The 15084-nt window shown below is 40.4% G+C and overlaps 1 protein-coding gene and 1 long non-coding RNA gene across 3 annotated transcripts in view; one reads left to right on the top strand and one right to left on the bottom strand.

Annotated features, from left to right (window-relative positions):
- The window catches only part of KCTD15 (potassium channel tetramerization domain containing 15), a 149003-nt gene that overhangs the window by 47929 nt on the left and 85990 nt on the right, over positions 1–15084 (top strand). For both annotated transcript variants that reach the window (XM_069216489.1, XM_069216490.1), the window contains exon 2: positions 851–1026. In XM_069216489.1, the coding sequence (XP_069072590.1) occupies positions 851–1026 (176 nt within the window). The remainder of the gene's footprint in view (positions 1–850; positions 1027–15084) is intronic.
- Positions 1–15084, bottom strand: part of LOC138267498 (uncharacterized) — a 135287-nt gene that overhangs the window by 42552 nt on the left and 77651 nt on the right. The gene's annotated exons all lie outside the window — the stretch shown is intronic.

Below are 15084 nucleotides of genomic sequence, written 5' to 3'. Positions count from 1 at the left end.
GATTCTAATTGAAAGAGAGCTACTTAAAATGCATGCATTGGTGTGTAAAAACAAACGGAATATTGTTTATATTTCTATATCCGTAACACATAGCAGCCACGCATTGTTTTAGAAAAAGTGATTTTACACCAGAGCAAAAACATCCACTGAGAACTTACCCATGTTTTAAATACCCAATAACTACCATCTTATCCTATTTCCAGGATTTTGTCAGGTGATATCTTTACTATTGTTGATAGTGACTTCCATCAGATTACAGGGATCACATTACATTTTTGTTCATATTGACATCTACATGCTGCTGCTTCTACTTTTACAGACTGCTGTGCTCGTAAGATTTAACCATTTCACAGTCATGTTTGCAGTGACACATGAGACATGAAATGCTCTTAGTTTGATGTGAAATGTACGACGTGTACAAACCAAATGCCTTGGGTACTGAGGAAGTCACTAATTTAGAGGTGTCTCGTTATTGAGACAAACTTGCAAAAACCCCCGAATCCCAATTCACAAATTGGTTATTCGTTTGTCAGGGGATATTTCACATCTAACACATAAGCCCGCGACCTTTAATTAGAATTTTGCAGTTTGTTTTATGCCCCTTGAGGCTGACACCTTGACATTTTTTTCTTGATTTCTTATTGCTAATAAGCATCCTATTCTTACCCTCTGGTGCTTTGAAGAAAATGATGCAAATACACTTAATTACAGTGGTAGCAATAATTTGTTGGCGGAATATGTGATCAGGCAGATGCAAAAATGATCTGATTAGATCTAAGACCCTGCTTCAAGTTAAGAGAGTGCCCGCTTCCAGCTAAGAGGAACTGTTCATTGTGTCTTTCATTTCCAGGAGGGAAGAAGCATGTCCCGTCTCTCCCTAACACGCTCCCCAGTTTCTCCTCTCGCGTCTCAAGGAATCCCTCTCCCGGCTCAGCTCACCAAATGCAATGCTCCAGTGCACATTGATGTGGGAGGGCACATGTACACCAGCAGCCTGGCGACCTTAACAAAGTATCCCGATTCCAGGTACTGTAAGGTCTTACTTGTCCTCTGCCTGCATGAACTGTATCAGACTGATGAATTGTACTGTTTATCCATGTTAGGAATAGCATTCATTTAATGTTCAAAGGCAGCAATGGGGTAAAGGATAGAAACTGTTTTTTAATCTTAATTTTCTCTATTTTTCCTTTTTAATTTTTTGCATTCTTTGACTTCAACCCTTTGCACTTTATATTTAAAACACCTGTTGACCTGAAAGCAATGTGCATGCTACAGCAGTGGAGAGAGTTTATGATTTCCAGTGTCCTCCGTTCTCCAGGCAGAGCTGGTCAAATCCCTTAAAATAGTGGAAGCGAAATCTTTTGGTATTGTTCTCACTGCTTCCCATTCCTTGAAATCTGTCTGCTTCATGTGAGAGGGGACTGACTGAGAGCACTGAACACAAACACCGACATACAGTATTTATTTGCACCTACATTATTAGCATAAGGCAGCGCATAAATATTGCACATAATTATTTACTGCTCATGCTAATCGCCTAGCTGACGAAAATTGCTTAATTCTGTAAATATTTTAAAAGCAAACCTACCAGTGAATATTAAATGGGATAGTTCGTGATCAGAGCTGGAAAGTACACTCAATGTTTGCCAAAATCAGCATAACAACAGATGAACTATCGGATGTGGCAACAGATATGTTAATAACATGCTTCCACTGAGCTCAAAAGAAGAAACGAAGAAGGTTTAATCCCAGTGGATTGTTAGGGCAAAGTTGTGTTTTTTTTTTTTGCAAGAAAGTGCATTTTAAAAGCGAAATATTTCCATCGCCTTCAAACTGACAGGGAGGGAGGTACAATTTAGACATGGAGAGAGAAAAGTCTCAAGCTATGCTGCAGTCATTTCAGATTTAGTCCAGAAAGATGTCTAGATCCTGAGCATGGAGTCACTCAGATATGTATCATGCTTCTTGGTTGTACACGATATATATATGTAGATAAATAGATATATATACATACACACTCACACATATATACATAGATATATATATATATATATTCACACGCATATACCTCGTATATATAAATACATATATTTTTGATTGAATCAAAATAGCAGGCTTCATCGTTGTTTACATTGATAATGGTAGCACGGATGTGCTGCTTCTGAAAATCGTGCACACTATGCAGAACCTAATTTTCTATTTTTGTTGGAACTTCTGTTTATTTGGTGATTACTAACGCGTCCCATATTGTTCTTGAAAATCTATTTGTAAACAGCCAAGGCACTTAGATATTTGACATAGCACACCACTACACCTAATCTCTCTTTCTGATGGTCTAAAACCTATTATTTTGCTACATTTTTTGGTTATGCCTAAAGTTGGCTGCCGCATCTGGAAAACGGGGCTAAGTTATCCTATTGCAAGAGCTCCAAAGTTTGTTATGGTACGTCATAAGATGTTGTCATTTACACCCTAGAGCTGCCTGGTGAAGGAGAGAAAGATAGTAACTGTTTTAGATTTGTAGGGTTACTTTGCTAAAATGACCATTTAAGGTGTTTCTTAAAGACAAGTTTATCAAAAGTGTTTCCTAAGGAGGGGCTCATCAGGCTATTTCTAAAGTCAAACACAGGAACGTTCTACGAACAAGGAAGCAGAGAAGGATCCACCTCTGGAATGAAAAGTATGGGGTCTTATGGCCTTGAACAGAGGGCCGAAGACAAACAGGGGACCTTTGTCGTGGTACGTGAGACAAGTTTATTTAGAGAGATAGGGTCACTGTGTGTAAAATGCTAATTGCCTCATAGAAAGGATCTCCTTCAGTTGTCCTTCTGACATCTAGGTATTGAACCACAAACTAGGGAGGTGTAGTTTTTTTATGGTGTAAAGATAAAAGTATAGTAATTACATTCTGAGGTCTCAAACTGCTCATTGTGGCAGTTGGGTAGTTATAAATAAGCATAATTTGCATAATCTCTGAGCCAACGCAAGTGCATCTGCCACGCTGACCAACCTCAGAATAAGCTAAATGAGAGTTTTCTCTGAGTTTGAATGTGATAAACCGTGAGATAAAACGTCAGAGACCGGGAATTCAAAGGACAAACACGTAAGTAAGAACAAAACATTGATGTTTTGCGTTCTGGACGTAACAATGACCCGGGTCACTCATCTGATAGGTGTTTTGTCATGAGATAGGCTCATACACAAATGCCACAACCTTGCTTTTAGGTGAATTAAGTTTCAACTTATTCAGCTCTGCCCACTCAATTCTTTAATTTTTTACATCCGCGCCGGGGTCAGAGGAATGACTGACCACTTTCTAACGAGGGGGCATCCAGGTAACTTTAGGCTGGAAGGTCAAATAATTTAATAAGTGGAATCAACAGCCAGAGATACTTGTTGAAAAAGAGATGAGGAGCTGCACATTACAAATTGGGACCTCAAAGGTAGGAGAACATTGGCAGAGAAATGACCTATCAGAAGTGAACATCACCAAAGAAGAACTCTGTCACGCAGTCCTTCGTAAGACAGTCTGTCTATCGAGAGTGAGTAGATGATTGTGTGAAATGCCTCAGACTTTCTCAGCAGAACCAGGGCTTTGATGCTCCAGAGCAAGGTTTTTCTCTAGTGTATCTCATTGGAACACAATTACAGTGGCTGATTTAGAGTTTGGCACTCTTTCGCACTGGTGATGGAGTACCCTCCCTGCCAAACTCAAAGTCCGCCTGACCAATTTATTGGCAAGCGGACTGAGAGTATGTAAACGACGGCTTCATTGACAGTGTACTCTTCCATTGGAAGTTAGCCATCTGCCCTCCTCCACCCCCAGTTTATAGTGGGCAATAGGATAGCTTCTTTTTTATTTTTTTATTTTGCTGTTTGCCACAATCAAATAAAACCTCCTGATGAGGGGCAGACTAAAAAATACATGATGACTTACCGCACCATGGGTGAAAACTCCCATGGTGTAGGGGTTATTGGTGTTTCTTTTTTCAAAAACAAACTCCCACTTTGGGAGTTTGTTTTGAAAAAAAAATTAAAGATTGTGAAATCTTAATGCTCCGTATTCCAATCTTTTACAACATTGTCAGGAACCTCTGTGATAACTCTTAATTTGGCAGGTGGAGATCAGTGGTGCTGGAACAATATTCAAATTGGAGGTGCTGCCAACAGTGTTAAATCACTGAAGTTCTAGGGATTTTGAAAAATCCAAACATTATACAAAGAAACGTGTAGCAAATAAGCCACACCAGTCCAACAGGAGAGTGTTAAGGGTGTGGTATGTAGCCAGTGATGTATTCTGGTGCACACTTTCACAAATTATTACTAATGCATTGTGTGGTAGTGCCCTTTTATTTACAGACAGCACTTTGTATATTGAATTGCACACTATATTTGCATGGACATGCAGTTTTACTGATAAAACTTTATAGGACACAAACCCCAGATGATTCAAGAGTTTCAGCAACTATTTAACATTTGCACATCACTGAGTAAAATGTCTTTATAATATCACAATCTTTGTTTCCATCACACTTCGGTAGTGAAAAACAGTGTGCTTCATTTGTGCTTTCCTAACTGGTGATATAGTTTGAAATATTTGTACAGTTTATTTACAAGTACTTAAATGTTGTTGTGTAGCAAAAAAACATGGGGAACAGGGTCAAGACTGATTTGCATATGGCGGCGTCCAAACTGGGGTGACGTGGCGAGCAAAATAACGATGGATTAAACCCAGATCTGTGACTGGGGGTGAGTGTTTGAAAAGTTTCAACACTCCGTCCATCGTTTTATTTTGTTTTGTGATGTTGCTTAGCAAAAAAACAGACATCCTACAGCCTTTTACTTTCATACTTCCAGTATGGCACCAAGATTGTCACATAGTACACATTCTCTCAATATGCAGTCAGACAAAGAAAAGTAAATGCCATTCTCCATATTTAAGGAATAAGCAGCAATTTGTTAGAAGACATAGCCTGACATTTGACAACTGTCTGAACGCAGAGCAAATGTGACAAGATAAATACACAATTTAAAGGCATCTTTGCTGCTCATTCACCTTCTGAACTCGGGCATGGGTATTTTGGGGGAATGCAGCACCTCTACCTCCAGCGCCTCTGATGGAGGTCTCTTGGAATGGCGAGGACAATGTTCTTTCTAGTGATGGCAGGCGGAGGCCCTTCTAGGTGGTGGGGCAATGTCCTCTATCATTCCAAAGGAGTCCCTTCTGTCTTCCAAAATCTAAATCAGTCGCTGAATTGCTCTTGAAGGCCTAGAGATGGAGTGGTGTTGATCCAGCAAAATTATTATTTTTAGATGATACCTGTAGGTGATGAATCAGTGGCAGTTCTAAGAATGTGACTAAACAGATATGTTAGTGATAAGCCTGCATTTTCATCTTATTAGGACTCAATTAGGGTTTATTCAATAATGGAAATATAATGTACTTTTCAAGTTGACAGGCACTATTCCTTTGGCCAAAGAAAGGTTAATTATATTTAGTTTATTCTTGACTGCAAGAGTCTGGGGAGACCAGTTGCTTAAACATCAACAAATCTGGTTGTTCATATTGTTTCCATGTAATATAATATGGTACGTACTACACCAATGTGCTGTCACAACGTTTCCTCAAGAGTCAAGCACATCGTCTGTATGCAAATGACTTTTCATCTTGAATCCCAATTTGCAGCACTTAGGGCCAGATGTAGCAAGCTTTTTGCATGGCGCAAACAGCGAATTTCCACTGCCTGCTCTGAAAAAATGAAACAAAAACGTTTCCTTTTTTCGTTTGTATTGCAACTCGTTTTCCTTTAAGAAAAACGGGCTGCAATACAAAAAAAAACAGCTTTATTTAAAAGCAGTCACAGACATGTTGGTCTGCTGTCTCCAGCAGGCCACCACCCCTGTGAGCGCTATGAATCGCAAGGGGGTCGCAAATTGTCACCCACCTCATTAATATTAATGAAGTGGGTCATTGCGACCCCCTTCCGATTTGCAGATGGTGTCAGGGACACTATCCTGCATCCGGGTTTGGACTCGCAAATTGCGAGTCGCTCAGACTCGCAATTTGCGAGTCGCAAACCCAAAATTTCGTACATCTGGCCCTTAGTGAGGTTTAAAACATGCATATGCTCTTTATTAAAATATGTTATCCCTAAATGTAAGATGAAGCAAGAATTGAAATCAATTAAAAAAAAAATCATAAAAAAAAATGTCAAAAAATGTTGCTTCATTTGGCAAGCAGTTCCTGTGGAAGTTGTCAACATCTAGTCAAGTTCAGTCAGGCAGTTCTGAGACTTCCTAGCAGACATCAGGCAGTGGATGTCCTGCAGTTTCTTAAAGCTGAATGGCAACAAGCCAGCAGTGCTAATTACTGGTGGGGACTTTAAGAACTGGTCCACTGACTTCTGGTTGCCACAAAGTGCCCCCCATCCCATCCCTGTCAAGTGGAGATGGTCAAGTATCTGGGAGTGCTGTTTGATCAGAAACTGTTTTTTTTTAATCCCATGTTCAGAAAAACGTGGGCTGCTGGTATAGCTGAGGTTAAGATCTTGAGAAAGATCTTCCTCTTCATCCTTGGTGAAATGTTTGGGCAGGTGGTGAGGGTCAATGTGCTATATCCCACCTAGATTATTGTAATGCAGTTTGTCTAGTAGTACCAGGATGGCTAATTTCAAAGCTGCAAAGGATTCAAAATATGGATAAAACTTGTTAAGGGTCTCAGATAATTCAGCCGTGTCTCACTGGCTAGAATTTGCTTGTGTTGGCAAGATACCACCTTGAAGCTCTCTTCTTCACTTACAGAAACTTCAAAATACCAGCCCAGTCCCCTTACTTCATTTAGCTAACCTGAATCAGCTCATACCCACTACCGCATCCCAGGTCTGCTTTGCTAATCTACAAGGCCCCTATTAAATGGACACACTTCAGCTGCAGAGTATTCCGTACTCTGGGCCTCAGGCTGTGGAATAATCTCCGGTAGGAATTGCAGAGTATCTCCAGCTTTTAAGTATGCAGTGAATGTATTCCTGTTATGTAATCTAGCTAGGCTTAACTTGATTGGGCTTAAACTCTAGTGGACTTTCTGTTTTAGCCATGATGTTTGACCTGTCTTTTAAGATTGACTTGCCTTTCTTGTCACTCCTAGTGCCATGATTCTTTGCTGAACATGCACTCAGTAAAAATAATGTACTATTAATAATAGCTGTGTTGAGTCCCATACACAGCCTCAAGTTAATGTGGAGTAAGTTTTCTTGGTATAATTTACTATTTTTCCAAAAATGGACCTTGAAGGTAATGATTTCTTAATTTGTTCTTATATTTGCAGTGGCAAAAAATATGCACTATGTGTGTGAATCAGCAAATAGTTTGAGCAGGTAGTGGGGCAAATCAGAATTTTAATAGCCCCTGATGATCACTTATTTTCATTATTTACCTACTCTACAAGCAGATGGAGGAAGCCATTGCTATTCATCCTTGGAGTCTTGCTCAAACAAGGTGTCTTAGAAGCCCTCAGAGAAGAACTCAAATGATAAGGTGCTAGAAGAACATACCTAGGCATCCGTTTCCAAGCATGCGGACCACTACCACCACCTGGGCTTCTGCCCTCCTCATAAGTGCAGTCTCGAACAAGTGTAGGACCTCACAGACATATGCATTATTGGGGTCTGTGGTGGTGTGAGTCATAGGAGACTATAAAAACTGCCATGTATACTCATCCAACACCTCATAGATGCCACTCCACCTTTATAAATAAGAGTATGTCTGAGGTGTGAGGAGCAATATACACAAAACACCCACATTATAATTAGCATTTCTGCAGCTCTTGCTCCCACAGATTTCCATCTCACAGCACTGTAAATAACATGTATTACTAAAACCCCAGCTTAATGATACTCATTTCATTGATTCCCAAAAGATAAAAGGCTTTGTCTCCCCTAACGGGATTTAAACCTGTGACCTGAATGTTATACGCAGATCTATGCAGTGAGATTTAAATCCAGGAAGCTATCGAACACATAATTTGAAATAAATGGTGAGTCATAAAAATAGATGCTTAACACTCAAAAGTCTGTAAGGACCTTGGAAGGGGCATCATTAGCTCATGCTATTAATTCCCGAGAAGGAGGAAATTAAAAGGGCATTTGCTATTCCATCTATAAACCGTGGAAGGCGAGGAATCCCGGGGAAGTCTCAACTACACACCTTGTTCAGGTTTTCCGGTTCTCCTCGAGGTTATATTTGACATGCAGCAAGTAATCGTGCATTGTGTTGTTGCTCACGTCGGGTTAGCACGCGCGCTGTTCTTTCATTTACAATGATGAATCACCGCAAGGTGTGTCTTGCATTTTCTCATGTTAATATGGGTTGTTGACATTTTTCTAATCACCAGTGCAATAAGCAAAACACCTGTTTGTGTTGTACTTAGTGCGTGCCATGAAGCATGCATATACTTGAATATAGGTTGCTGACATCTTTATTGGCGTATGTATTATTCAAGCTATACACATTTACCACTGGCAGTGCTTGATGGCGCCTATGGGCAATGTAAAGGTTTTGGGCTTTATGAATTGTAGTGTTTTTCCAGAGATATTGTCTACATGTTTGTGTTTTTTTCTCATGGGTATAGCAATTTTGATAACGTAAACTTTAACATATCTTCTGTCTTCATTGTGTGAATTTGTAAGCCCCTTGTTGTCGGTGTGGGTCTGTTTTTAGGTTTGTATCATCAACAGTTATAACTCTCATCCTCGCCACATTGTGCAACACAGCAAGCAGTTGTGCACGCACGGTAGTGTTCTAGCCGTAGATCCCGCCCTTTGGGAGATCAAAGATATGTTTCGTGGTTATTGAGCTAATAGTGTGAGCAAAAAATAGTGTTAATTGCTGGTTTCATTATATGTGCTTGTTGCGTCTCCGTAGGTGTGTTGCTTACCAATCACTCACTTTTTAGGTTATCTGATTTCAACACTGTGCCGGATTACTTGGTTTTGCATTATTCATAAGGTACCGAAATATGAGTGTGGCATTCAAGCACTGGCAACTTTTGTTCATAAACATGTGAAAAGCACGTGTCTTGTTCAGATAATCTACGCTTGGAGATATCATATTTTTAGGGATGTACATTTGTTTTGTAGCTTCCATTAACATAAGAAAGTATGCACTTGCAGTCAATTCCATGTAGGGTATATGACTTTCAGGTTATTGTGTATTTCTTCATTGGCGCAGCAACATGTCCCGTGGTGGAGAGCCTTCCATACTGCTTAAGTTAACTATTATTTTAATGGTTTCCAACATCTAACTAATCGAGTCATGTGACAAAGGGGCCAATCATATCTCTCCTTCTATTGGCACTTTTTCTTTAACCTCTTCACTGCCAGGCCTTTTTCCCCCTCCTGTGCCAAGCCTTTTTTTGGTTATTTGGGTTAGTTCGCACTTGGGCCCTTACAACTTTTTGTCTACATAAGCTATCCATGCCAAATCGGTGTCCTTTTTTCCAACATCCTAGGGATTCTCAAGGTACCCAGAGTTTGTGGGTTCCCCTGGAGGAGACCAAGAAATTGGTCAAAATATAGCTAAAAATGGGAAAAAATGGCAGCAGAAGAAAGCATGTGTTTTTTTCCCCCTGAAAATGGCATCAACAAAGGGTTTGCGGTGCTAAAATCACCATCTTCCCAGCTTTCAGGAACAGGCAGACTTGAATCAGAAAACCACATTTTTCAACACAATTTTGGCATTTTACTGGGACATACCCCATTTTTACTATTTTTTGTGCTTTCAGCCTCCTTCCAGTAAAAGTAGACACAATTCTGAATTCATCAAAGGGTCATTTGTGTAGATCCTTCAAGGTCTTCCTACAGAAAGTAACAGCTAAAATAAAAAAAAGAATGTTAAAATTGAGGTGAAAAAAAGAGCCATTTCTGTCCACGTTTTCTTCTATAACTTTTTCCAGCTATGGCAGATTTTTGAAAGCAATATATTTACGTCTGCTGGACTCTTCTGGTTGTGGGGCTATATAGGACTTGTAGGTTCATCAAGAACCCTAGGTACCTAGAGCCAATAAACAAGTTGCACCTTGCATTGAGTTTTCGTTGTATACCGGGCATACAGCAATTAATTTGGTGAAATATAAAGAGTGAAAAATAGGTATCAAGGAAACCTTTGTATTTCCAAAATGGGCACAAGATAAAGTGTTGCGAAGCAGTGGTTATTTGCTCATCTCTGAATTCCGGGCTCCCCATACTAGCATGTGAATTACAGGGCATTTCTCAAATAGACTTCGTTTTTACACACTGTCTTACATTTTTAAGGGAAAAATGTAGGTGGAAAGCTGAAAGACTGTTACCCCTTCAGTTGGGGTGGGGACATAACAATGCCCATACTAGTTGGTAGCCACCACCCCACTATAAATATATATTTTTTAATTCCCTGGCATCTAGTAGGCTTTCTGCCCCCCCCTGCCTCCCCAGGGAGTGGATTGGAGATAATTGCCCCATCTGCCCACCGGTGGGCAGAACAACTTTGTCCCCATATATTTGGGGTACGGGTATAGCCATACTCCCACTCTTTTAAACAAAAAAATAGATATCTTCCCTGGCGTCTAGAGGGCTTTCTGCCCCCCTTAGGGGCTGATGGGCCTTAGAAAAATAGGCAGATCTGCCCTCAAGGGGGGCAGAAATGACCAACAGTAATGTGCCCCCATGGGGAGGGACCCTTGCCCAAGGGGCTGCACCCCAAACAAAACACACACACTAATCCCTGGTGCCTAAGTGGTTTCTACCCCCACTTGAGGGCAGATGGGCCTAGTAAAAATAGACCGATCTGCTCCCAAGGAATGGCAGAAATGGCCTATAATAAAATTGTCCCCCAAAGGGGCAACCCTTGCCTAAGGGGTCACTCCCCACCTGTAAAAAAAAGAAAATGATCCCTGGTGCCTAGTGCCATCTGCCCCCAAGGGGGGTCAGAAACGGCCTTAAAACAAATGCCCCCCAGGGGAGCTACTTTTGCCCAAGGGCTCACTCCTCTTCATTGTTTATATATAAAAAAACAAACTCCATGGTGTCTAGTAGGCATTTCTGCAGCACGATCGCTATGCAATCGTGTTGCAGAAATGCTCAGAGAGACATTAAAGGAAAGGAAAAGCCTTTCCTTTCATGCCTCCCCGATCTCCCCCACCCCTGATTTGAAGACAAATGCAAGCATTTTTCTTCCGATCGCATGATGGGGCGACCTCTGATAAGGTCAGCACGCGATCGCTCCCTGATGTCATCAGACTTCCCTGGGTGTGGGGTCGGGGGGATTGGTGGCTGAAGAAGAAGCGATTCCCCTTCCATCCCTTCCATGGGAGGGGGGGAGGCCCATGGGGGGGGAGTGCACCGGACTTAACCATTACGTCCATGGTGCTGAAGGGGTTAAAACAGGTCTATGGCACAGAGCTAGGAGCTTCATAAGCAGTAATTTAAATCCTGAACAGCTGCCTCTAACTGTGTCTGATGCACTGAGGTATCTCATTGACTGTCTTGTGATTCTACCTCTGGAATGTTAATTGTGTATGTTAGGAGTGTGTTCTCGTGCCTCACCAGTGCTGTAGGCATATGGTCGTTCTTTTGATGCAGTGATGACTTGGAGGTGTTCCCGTGGCTGTACTGCGCCACCAGCCCCATAATCTGCTGCTATTTCAGCAGCAGACTGCCACAGTGCTGGTTTTTAACACCTTCTCCCAAACTGTGTTAATTTCCATCTCACTTAGGGATTCAAAGAGCCCTAATTGACAATAAGAATAAGCCGCTATTGCACACAGGCATTATTGACACCATTACCCTCATTTGCATTGATGTCTATATAGAGCAGTGGTGTAATAACATAATTAAATCATGCACATACTCACTGCTGCGCTGTCCCTTTAGAATACTTTTGCGCCTTATAAAAGGGCCCACAATTTGTCACATAGTGGCATACAGCCCTCCTCACAAGTACAGTGTCAAACAAGTGATGGGACTTCACAGGCAAATGAATTATTGGTGTCTGTGGTACTGTGAGTCATAGGAGAGTGGCTGATATTACCATTGATTTGCATGGCCGGTCTTTCCACTCTGGTTCAGAGCTGGGTGAGCTGCCATGACCAAACATTGAATGTCCCTATGGCCCAATTCTTATCACAGCCTTCTGCAGTTTGGGGTTGCTTAGAATATTTTTGAGATGGCTGATTTTGGTTTTCAGTCCAGCACTGGTAGTGAGTGGGGTGCGATATGATCAAGCTAAAGGGGTTGACTGGAAATATGCAATATTGTTGAGTCAGCAGGTGCAATAGTAGTTCCAGCTCACATGCAATGCCTTTCTAACAGCTGTGAATCTGTCTTTTAAGCAGAGTTTAAATACGCGTCTCCTTCTAAACTTAGTGAGACAATGTGTATTTCTGTATTGGCTTCTGATTTCAGCTCGGGTGATTTGTTGTGCAGTCAGCAGGGTCTACATATTGATGAATCATTAAGGGACTAACATAAGAGGTGAATCTTCTAGGTGTAGATTTTATATTTTCTATTTCACAAAATCTTGCAGTGCAATAACTGAATACAGGGAGGCAAGAGGTTTTCCCCCCTTCTCTTGTTCTCAACTATAGTGCGGACAAGTGGTGGAGTGGTACCAATTCATGCATGGAGTTAAAATGTAAAATCGTGTTCAATACAAAAAATTGAGTCAATCTTCCAATATTCTTTGAGATTTTAGGAACAACTGACCTAGAGAGGACAAGTTTTCACAATGTATGACATTTCTGTGTGTCACTTGCTCTTGGAGGTTAGCACTTTACAGAAACAAAATAAACTCCAAACTCAGGGCAAATGTACAAAGGGTTTTAGCATTACCAAAGCCATTGATATGACAGATCAGAGGGGTTGTGAATGCTAAGCCCTTTTTAAAATGTACTGGGTTTATTGAACGATTCAGAAAAGCTTTCCTAAATCGTTAAAAGGGTTCAGGAAACCTTACAGAATCAGTATTTGCAAGGGATGTGTTTAAGGCATCCCTTCCAAATACTGATTTCTGATGGCATGTTTTAATGATTTGCAGATGAAAATCGGGTTGCAAAACATTAATGTTTTTCAGACACCTCAGAAGAGGTGGTAACTTATTAGCAAATGGCAAGAGGTTCTCAATGGACCCTTTCTCCTTTGTGAATGAAGAAAAAACATTTTTAGGAGTAGACAATAGTCAATGGGAACAAAGTTTGTTAAACTTGAATTTTAATTTTTTATAGAACATCTTATTTTCCTTTAAGGAAAACGAGCTGCAATTAAAAATAAATGATTTCTGTATTTGAAAGCAATCACAGACATGGTGGTTTGCTGACCCCAGAAGGTCACCATCCTTGTGATGGCAACAGATAATATTAATTAATGTTGAAGAGGTAATTTAAACAGCAACCCACTATGATTCAATATTTTGTGAACTGACCTGTTAGTACATAAGGTCGGATGCAAAATGGCAATGCATTTGGTAAATGTTGGTGATCACATTGCGACTACTTTTACAGAGTGCATTATATGTACATCTGGCATCTAGTGAGAGAATAAATCCTTGACACCCCAACATTCAATGGCAAACACTAGACAAGGATATCAGCAAGAGAGAATTTGTGTAATTTATTGTGTACCATGGGGGGGGGGATTATGAACAGAATCCATTTAACATATTGGGAAGGATTTCCAGAGGAATTGACTTATTTTCATGTCAGTATAAGAAAATATATCTGTATAATAAAAAATCACAGTGTTTTTGAAAGTAGTAAATTTAAAAAAAAGAAAATGCAAAAAAAATAAAAAATTCAGTATGGCGCAAGGAAGAAAATTATATTCATGGTCGTGTCAGTTGCTGTTTGTGAAAGCTGGAAACCACTTGCAATGGCTGTGTCCTGCTTTATGTTGGTGTGTGGTAGTCACCCATATATAAATGATGTACCATCAGCCCTGATAGGAATTTTTAACTCATTGTATTCTAGAACCTTGGCTGTCTTTAACTATAGCAAGGTCAGAATTTATTAAAAATTGTTACTGGTTACCATCATCTAAACCTCAACCAACTTGACATACTGGCAGTGAGGTGAGTGGAAGAGGTGAGGTTGGTATTATTTAGGTCTGGCAATCCACTGAGAGAAAATCATAGTTTTGGCGCTTCGAAGAGAAGGGCTGAGAAAATGCATTTTGTGAAGAATGTTGGCTAGTTCAGAAAATATAACCAACCCTCAGTTGAAATACTGGAATGGCTATACACATGTGGCTCTGTGTTCACTCACCCAATGATTCAAAGATAAGATCTTTGTTAATGCAGGTCTCAGAAAGTTCCAGAGTGAAATCTGCCTGGCACTCAGACAGATCCGTTGGAGCATTTGTTCAGAAAAAAGAATTACATTTATTTTGCTTTGATTTAATTAAGATTTTTTGTGAAGATCTGCAAGCAGCCTTAGGGTAATCTCATAGCGCTTTGGTTCAAGATACATAAATAAGTTGGCACAAAGGAGATAACTTCTTAAGATAGTAGACAGAGCATAAGTCAGGTAATCAGCTCATAAAGCAGACTGAAGAAGCGGAGACAAGCTGCTCATTTTCACTTTAAATTACCTGTTGGCTGTATTTTTTATCTAAACCAAACTATGTTTATTGGCCTTAACTCATGTTTGCTCTTGTATTAACGTCCCCTCTTTCGCTGAACTTCTTTATCCTCAAATCTCTCTACCGTAGCAGTGCAGCACAGGTTAGGGCAAAACCCTGTCCTCAAGTGAACCTTTTCTGGAGAGGAAGCTTCCTCTGGTGCAGACTAACTTAGCTGGGTTGAGCTGTTTTTTTTCCACCTTAACTTATTTTGGAGTTGTGTTCATATTAATGTAAAATTAATTGTTGTCTTAACGAGGGCTGTGAGCTGTCTGTCTTGCTGTTCTGGCAGCCTTACCTTTGTTCTGGCTCTATGTAGCATTTTTCTGTGTTTTTTGTACATGCAAGTGGCCTGTCCAACAATACCATATTCTAAAATATCAGAAACTTTGCTTGATTTTTAATCACACAAACAATATTTTATTTTTCCGAATTGAACTTT

This window comes from Pleurodeles waltl, chromosome 12 (genome assembly GCF_031143425.1).
Source record: "Pleurodeles waltl isolate 20211129_DDA chromosome 12, aPleWal1.hap1.20221129, whole genome shotgun sequence".
Classification (NCBI taxonomy): Eukaryota; Metazoa; Chordata; class Amphibia; order Caudata; family Salamandridae; genus Pleurodeles; species Pleurodeles waltl.
The sequence above is the reverse complement of the archived record's forward strand: the minus strand, read 5'-3'. Positions and strand labels throughout refer to the sequence as shown.